At 37.7% G+C, this 8,648-nt stretch overlaps 1 protein-coding gene across 1 annotated transcript; it reads left to right on the top strand.

Annotated features, from left to right (window-relative positions):
• The first annotated feature begins 5,368 nt into the window (after nt 1-5,368).
• On the top strand, nt 5,369-5,778 carry LOC118774085 (histone H3, embryonic-like). Its single transcript, XM_036523209.1, has 2 exons — nt 5,369-5,581; nt 5,626-5,778. The coding sequence occupies exons 1-2, from the start codon at nt 5,369-5,371 to the stop codon at nt 5,776-5,778; spliced, it is 366 nt and encodes a 121-aa protein (XP_036379102.1).
• The last annotated feature ends 2,870 nt before the right edge of the window (nt 5,779-8,648 follow it).

The following is an 8,648-nucleotide window of genomic DNA, read 5'->3' as shown; positions in this document are numbered from 1 at the left end:
TAAGTCTCATGAAACATCAGTAATCATTTGCAAGCTGCATCACAAAGAGTAGTCCTCGCAAGTTTTAGCAGTGCTATATGTGGTAAATTGTGATAAGTCTAATCACAAAGGGATGCAATTTGTCTTTCAAAATGAAATGAAAGCAGACTGAAAAGGTTAACAAGGACCCACAATGTGGAATGGAAAGCCCTTGTCTTTTAACAGGGTTAGGCTATTTTACAGGCAACTTGAGCATGCACCTACAGTGATAGATATGTCCAAACTATCACATAACCAAGGAGAATTCCCCTGGCTATAAGGGAAGAAGTGGCAACTGATCTGAAACAGCAGCAAGATATAAATATGGTCAAACCAGTCAATGTTTCACAATGGCCGTCACATGTGATGCTGGTAAAAAAAAAGGAAATCGGTTGTAATTCATTTGTGCTGCGAGAGGCCAATAAATCCATAACTGTTGGAAAACATCCACTCCCCTCTATTGATGAGTTAATTGTTAAATTTCCTGGCACTTCAATGTGTTCTCTAAGATGGCACAGAAAAGAGGATATCACCAGTTTCCTTTGACTGCTGACTTGTTATTATTCTTCTTTCATCAGTCAAGAAGGACTGCTCCAACACAAAGACTCCTGTTACTTTTGCATTGGCGTGAGCCCCTAGTGCTTTGCAGGTAATCATGGAATTTGTTCTGTCAAGCCACAAAGGAGTGCCACACTTTCTTTATGATGTCATTGTCCTTGGCAAAGGTCAGGGGGTGAATGATGCCAGACATTGAGGAGTTTTTGCACAGCTCTCCAAATACAACATGACACTTAAAATGCATGTTTTCAGCGCTGACTCCATTGAGCTTCAGATACGGGATCAGTGCTGCTGGAGTGAAGACTGCCCAATGCAAAGTGGTGGCAATTTAGAGGATGTCCCCATCAACATTGTTAAAGGTGCTGTAGACCTTTTGGGGGATAAGAAATTATTATCTGGAATTTATTCCTGACTGTGGTGATAGAAAACAAGACCCAACTAGATAAGTGTTACCTCAAGGTGAATGAAGATACAGAATGGAATAGACCCCCAGGTAAGCAACAATCTGTGACGCAAAAAAGATATAATTGCACAATCCCCTGCTCTGGCTTATTTCCTCCCAGACATTTCGCCAGACATTCCTCACCTGTGGCGTTTTGGCTGTAGGATTACAAGCATTCTTATCACAGATAGTGGATAGGGAAGAATGTACAGTTTCCTTTGCCTTCAAACCTTTATCTCCTACAGAGCAGCAATGTACTGTTGGGGAGAAGTGTATGCATGGAGCATGGAAAAACTGCAGGTGTACCTGTTTGGACCCGGGTGTACTTCCAGAGCAGGTCATTGAGCACCAACAATGCTACAGCTTGTACAGTGCACTTACCAGGAGGAGTAATCCTTGTTTGTCATCCTGGTAAGAAACACAACATTGCTGACAGACTGTCAAGATGCATGGCACAGTAAAATGGCTGAGAGATGTCCTTACTTTGATGAAGCAGATGGGTTCTTCACTCGACACATGTTCATGGACATTTTCAAAAGATTAAGCTCTCTGTGCATTATAGTAGATGGATGGAAAGCCCAACTGTGATCACATATCAATTATAAACACAGAGATTGTAAAAAATGTTGGAAGTGCACAACTCTATCTTGCAGACCTACCACTACACAAATAAAAGATTAGACTTGAGTGCACATCCAGATGCTGGGATCAGTGACTCATTTGATTACATAGATCTGCACAGCATAATTTCTGATAATTGAACTGATTATATTAAAAAAGGGAAAAATATATACATTTTTTAAATAATTTTAATAATACTATTATATATTATAATAATGCTATTTAATACTATATATATAAGAAAAAAATGGAACTTAAATTTGAGGGGGGCTTATAGACTTCAACACATATTAAACTGACACAAAATAAAAAAATAATAAAAATCCCAACAACATTAAAGTAAAACGACATTTTTTTTTCCAAAATATCGGCCCAAAGAACAAAGCAAATACATTTTGAAGCTCTAAAAGGCTAGCCAATGTTCCTGACAGATCACTTCATCCTGTTTTGTTCTGCTATCCTATGATGCTTTGTATCTGTATGGACACAGTTCTGTTTGTAAACAATAATGAGATCAATAATGGGAGTGAAAACATTTAACAGGGTAAGTGCACTATTGTAGACATCACAATTTTGTGAATGTGACAAACAATCAAAAATAACATGTTTTCCATAGCATGTGAGCATTTTACATATTGTCAGTAGTCAAAATCTATTGTGTTGTTCATGTTGCTTCCAACCCAAACAATACTGTGTATTCTCTAGTCCTACTCTGTTATTCTGAGCTGACACGGCTCCACTTTACGCAGTTCTTCCATTAATTAACTCTCAGATTGAGACTATTGATTATGACATCCAGTTAGGGAATTGAGAGAGGTCTCCATATGATGCATATAACAGGAGGGAAACAGATCACCATAACTCTCAACTGATGTTTTGACTTAACAGTTTATAACGTGTAACGTATGAATTATTTTGTTAGTAACGGCTGTAAACAGATTTTTGATGTTCACACAAAATATATGTTTTAAGAGATTATAGCAGCTCACAAAAGTAGGACAAGTTCAAACAGGACTACTGTATCGCTCTTAGCTTAACATTTTCTAGCACACACTAGCACCATAATGTATGTGGCTGTGCAAACTGTTCCCCACTCAGCACGAATGCTTCTTAATGTGAATTAGATTCAAGTATGTAAAGAGTTGGTATTTCAGATGCATGCATCTTCTTACAACATTAACGTGAGAGTTGTAATCACACTTGAGGGAAAATGGGGAAATACAAAATTTTTTTTTCCATTTTACCCACAAACTGCAAATAAAGCACACCCCTCAAAATGTTTAACAAAGAATCCATGCGCATCGAAGGAGTTACTCTCTACATGTGCAGATGAGGACCAACAAAGACACCAAGGGCACCGCTAACTCATTTTCTGAATGTGCAGACGTAAGCTGGGTTCATTCATGTGCTCTCCAATGCATCAATGCATAGTCCATAAAAATATGATGACATGTCACGTTTTAAACTACTGCAAGGAGTAGGATGCATGGCTCTGAAACTTATGTTTACTTTCAGTGTCAAAACCTGGACATTTGTGGTGGTATGAAATTCAGTGTGACTTTCAGACAGCATAAATCAAGTCTTAATACTGCAGCCCTACTGCACTAGTTTGGAACAAATATTATAAACAAATGAAGAATTCACATTCATACAGTTATTACGGCTTTTCATAAATGTTCAGTTGAGCATGACCTGTTTTCTGCTTTCTGCTTAAACACACACACATACACACACACACACACACACACACACACACACACACACACACACACAGGAGCAGCATTCATTGCCTGTTTGACCAGCGATAAACAGACTCACATCCTTTAGAATTTGAAAAGAAAACAATTTTAAATGGCAAATTCCTTTGTTGAAACTCCTTTGCAGTGAGCCAAGTCAGTATCCTTGACACAGGATACTGGAAATCTAAAGGTTAGCTATGACTGAGCAGTGCTGTGGTGCATTGGTTGCTGAGTAGTTGTGCATGGCTTTATGGATTCTTCCCTTAAAAATAAGCAGTGCTTGATAAAAGCTTTTCTTACCTTGAGGTTGGAGGCATTCTTGAAGAAAATGAAGGCACTAAATGAATGAAAATGAATGAAGTGCTGAAAAAACTCAACAGGACAGAACAGGATCAGCAGTTGAACAAAATGTCCATATGCCAATGGGTGTAAGCAATATTTATATATTTTACACTCACTTAAGTATATGGCTAGCATCACTTTTAGACAGGTCCTAAATGCTAAATGCAATATCAGAAACACATTTCTATCATTACGGTCATCAAATATAATGAATTTGTTACTGAAACAGAAGAGATGTTGTGGAACTCAAGCTTGTGTGTACAAAGTCAATATAACAGATCCTGAAACAGCCTTTCCAACATTTAAATATATGAACAGGATTTGATTTGTGATTTAGATATTTCAATTTTATAATTACATTCTGTGATATTTATGAAAGAGAAGTCATTTAAGTAATTGTTTCTTCAGTTAAGCTATTTTCCATTAAGCCTTAAATTACAATGGTGATCTTTCGTTGGAACCACTTTGTGAAATTTATGGAAACAGTTTTCATGTGAGGCTGACAGAATTTAGAGATATGTCATTTACATTTATTGAGTTATATTCTTAATTTATTTCTCCATGGAGATACATGCACATGCTCTGCTGGGCATCATTACAAAATTGTCAACTCTCAGTAATTTCATTTATTTACTTTTTAAAAGAAGAAATAATGTGTACGATGTGCAATAATCTATCCGGTGCACTGATGCCACTCTTTACCATAGCTTGTAAATGTCTGCACGAATCCGTCTTGGCTTTTTTCATTTGGTGAGTCAACTTGAAGACAACGTTGAAATTATTATTCAAATCTGAGCAAAAATGTATCTTTCTGCTACCTCACCACATTTATTTTTTATCAAAGACAAGAGGCAATAGCCCTATAATCCTCCAAAGTACACTGGCCATGCATGATATCTAAGTTACATAAAGTAATCTGCATGTATAATGCAATAGTTTTAATCCCTTCAGTTCAACAAAGCTGTTTTTTTGGGTGTGACAACATTTAAAACCTGTCTCATTCTTGGACAAAATTTTAAAAAGGAGAGTGATATCACAAAGGGGAGAAACCCCCATGGCTTTTTTTTTACTGAACAATTTTTTACTGTAACATTTACAGAGGTGCATCTCTCCCTCCACTGCTGAAGTGGATAAACAAAACCAGACTGTGGCTTACAATAGCAATCTGCCAGGCTGCAGTGTGACTGGAGTGTTTGCTCTGTGTTGAACAACCAGTGGAAATCAGAGTGGTAACGTCTCATATGACACCCAGGTGTGCCTCACAATAAATGGAGTTCTATTAAAAATAATGCTGAATAAGCATACATACTGCTCTCTGAAATTTCTAAATTATACGTGTTGCTTGAAAAATCTGTTTCTGTATAGACATTACACTACTGTATGTATGTACAGATGATATTGTTTACTATTACCTTTATTAATATCATATCATGTTTTGAAATCTTCTTGGTCCTCTTGGTATCGATGTTAAGTGGACTCAATATCAACAGTCAAAACAACAGCAGAAAAAACATTCAGAGAAGCTAAATTGCAATTCTTAAATAGCCAGTTGAGTGGCATTGCAATGTTACACACCAGGGATATTGTCTGGATATAAAGCTAAGAATGATTTCCTCTTTTCTGTCAAGGAAGAAGTTGTGTCGTCACGATGGCTAGACCCAAGCAGACTGCCCGTAAGTCTACCGGTGGCAAGGCCCCCAGGAAGCAGCTCGTCACTAAGGTTGCGCGTAAGAGCGCGCCTGCAATAGACGGTGTGAAGAAGCCTCACCGCTACAGGCCCGGCACAGTGGCTTTGAGAGAAATCTGCCGTTACCAGAAGTCCACCGAGCTTCTGATTCACAAACTCCCTTTCCAGTGGCTGGTGAGAGAATTTCCCAGGACTTCAAGACTGACCTGCGTTTCCAGAGCTCTGCCGTCATGGCTCTGCAGGAAGCCAGTGAGGCCTATCTGGTTGGCCTGTTTGAGGACACCAACCTGTGCGCCATCCACGCCAAGAGGGTGACCATCATGCCCAAGGACATTCTGCTGGCCCGCTGCATCCGAGGAGAGCGCGCATAAAATGTGCCAGTACACTGTCTAAACCTGATACCCTGATACCTGATTCCTGTGGAGGAGGAATATCAGGAGCAGCTTCAATGGCCCATCTCTTCCGTATGCTTGACGGTTAACCCATTCTCCTCCCCGGCTCATATTCCCTGCCTGTTGCTGTAACTGTGCCAACAGATCATTCATAGCACACTGTAGGCTCTGTTTTTATCTTTATGAAATTGCGCTCATACGACCAGCACGCATGTCCCAAGCGCTGCTGATCACTGGTGTCATTTATGCCAGGGAATCCTTTCAATTAATGTTCAATACCATTACAATCACACAAGTGTACTCTAACATACAGTTCATATACCTTAGTACATACCAGTGCAACAGAATAAGTTCATATGATCATAATTTCAATTCCATTTAATGGAATTTATTGTTCATTCACTGTGTCATTAACATAAGAGATTCAAGGACTGGCTCATTCTTTCTTGCATCTTGTGGGTGCAGCCTTCCTCTTCCTGACATGCAGCTGTTGCTATAGCTGTTGGCTATATGCTAATTAGCCAGTATAACATCACACTGTTTCACAACTCATTAAAAACTTCCCCAGTCCACATGTCACTTGTGCTGCCTTCTCCTCCAGGTTTTTTTTTCATTGTCAAAATACCACACTTGTAATGGCATTACTTTTTCAAACTTTTTGCTCGACCATTGTACACTGCATTAGAGACTTGTTTTCCCCATGACTCCATGTGATATTTTAAACATAGGACATTCAAAATGAATAGTGTAATAGTAATGCAATAATGTAATAAAATGTACAAAATACAAGTTCTTTTTTATCTGTACAATGTATAAATATGCATAGATAAGATATTGTTCTTTGTGGGTTACCATATGCTGAAATTCTGTTAAAATGCTTGTTGCTCCCTATTAATGCAACTTGGCACAGTTACTGTGACTGTTATCTTTGAGCACATCCATTCATGACTACTGATAATGTGTGAGCAAATCATAACTCCTTTAGCTTCAACAATGGCAAAGACAGAACATCCCATTTTAAGCATACAAAGATGAATGCTGCGTCTTTGTTGCATGTAAAATTTCTATCCATCTAACTGTGTTATAGAATGTACAGCTATGAATACAAGGAAAAGAAATATAATTGTATGTGGTGGTGCCTGGTGATATAGGCTATGCCCAAAACGACAAATGTCAATTGTCATTTTAAAATGTTGCTCTTAACTAGCATATTGGTGGGCATATTCATGTAAGCAGGTTTAGTTAATCCTTTATTTGGTAAGATTATGATAATTGAAGCCTAGCATTAGTGTATTGCCCAAGGCAGGTGTTAGGAGTTGGCACAATTAGTATGTGCCAAGCATCTTTAGATGAAACCATTGTCTGGGAGGAAGATTTTTTTAATGTAATAATTTGTATTTTAATTTACATTTCTAGCTCCAATGTTCCAATAACCACTATGTTGTGTGATAAGGGAGTGCTACTGCATGTTCTATTAGTTTACATGGGAATGGGCTATTGGAATCTCCTGAGTGGGTGGAGTTACCAGACCAAACATATCTAGCCTGTCATTCTCAGGTCCCTCTCTTCATGCCTTTATTATTTTGATCATGCAGCTGTTGTGAGCTACTCCGGTGCATGCTGTTGTAAAGGTATGATCCGACAGCTTTTACTGTGGGATCATACCTGTAACACTTTGCACTTTTTTCATTTGTAAGCTGATACTCATGCCCAGTGAAAAGAAGCAGAAAAGAAAACACTTAACATTCAACATTGTTTTATTACTCATTTGTATGGTTTGTATTTTTTTCTCTGAAGATGTGAGGTCTTTTAATGGACAGATTGTATGCCATTTTTCTAGTATTCCATACTCCTCTTTGGCCTTTGTAAAAGCCAGTCTAAGCATAGTGCCTCATGACAAGTAGAAATTTTAAAGAGTTTTAGAAGAATTTAGAATTTTAAAGCCATTCATTTGTTAAAGTGTGTTGTATTCACCTGCTTTCAAGAATGTCAGTTGCAATATGAAAGACTACACATTATCATTTGATAAATTAATATCTTGTAAACTTTATATACAGTATGCTACAGTGGTAAATTATATCTCTTCATCCCTCACCAGAGCACACTCTGCTTGGGTCCATTTTTACATTGATTTTTTTTTACACCAAAAATGTAGTTGCTTCTGTGTCAGGAACAATTTATATGAATTTACCAAAACAGTCCAGCTTTTGCAGACTCACAGGGACCTCTAGAACAGATCCCCTGTGAATGAGGGTCTGCAGTAAAAAGGTTCAGACTAAATGAAAAGGTTATTGGAAAGGATGGGAACAAGGAAACAAATGCATTCTAACATTTAATGTATGTGGAAAATTTCAGGTAAGGAAAAGGCTCACAAAATTATTTTGAACATTAATATCTTTTTTTATTAAGACAAGAACTCTTCAGTATTTTTTTTGTAAAAATGTCTATTTATGAACCAATACAAAATGTGTATGGGAACATGAGGATATTTTTTCTTCATTAATACACAGTAACATTGCCCAAGTACAGCAGAGAAGACAAAAAGAACCGACCTAAAAACAACAAGTGATGAAAGACCAAACTTCCTGGGTGTCTGTACCCTTCATAAAGCACACCTTCGGGACATGTAGCACTCCTATTGATTGTTGTGCAGCAAGTTTGTTCTTTCCTGCATCTTTAATAAATCCAGTATCCTTTCCTTGTGAACTATGTCTATACAAAGTAATACTTAACACATTTCAAACAGTGCACTGTTTATTAAGAAAAAATACATAAAACATGTACAGCTAAAATGCAAAATTTGCCATCTGTTTCTTACTTCTTAAAAAAAAACCCTCTTAGCTTGACTT

The sequence above is a fragment of the Megalops cyprinoides genome, chromosome 3, assembly GCF_013368585.1.
Source record: "Megalops cyprinoides isolate fMegCyp1 chromosome 3, fMegCyp1.pri, whole genome shotgun sequence".
NCBI lineage: Eukaryota > Metazoa > Chordata > Actinopteri > Elopiformes > Megalopidae > Megalops > Megalops cyprinoides.
The sequence above is the reverse complement of the archived record's forward strand: the minus strand, read 5'-3'. Positions and strand labels throughout refer to the sequence as shown.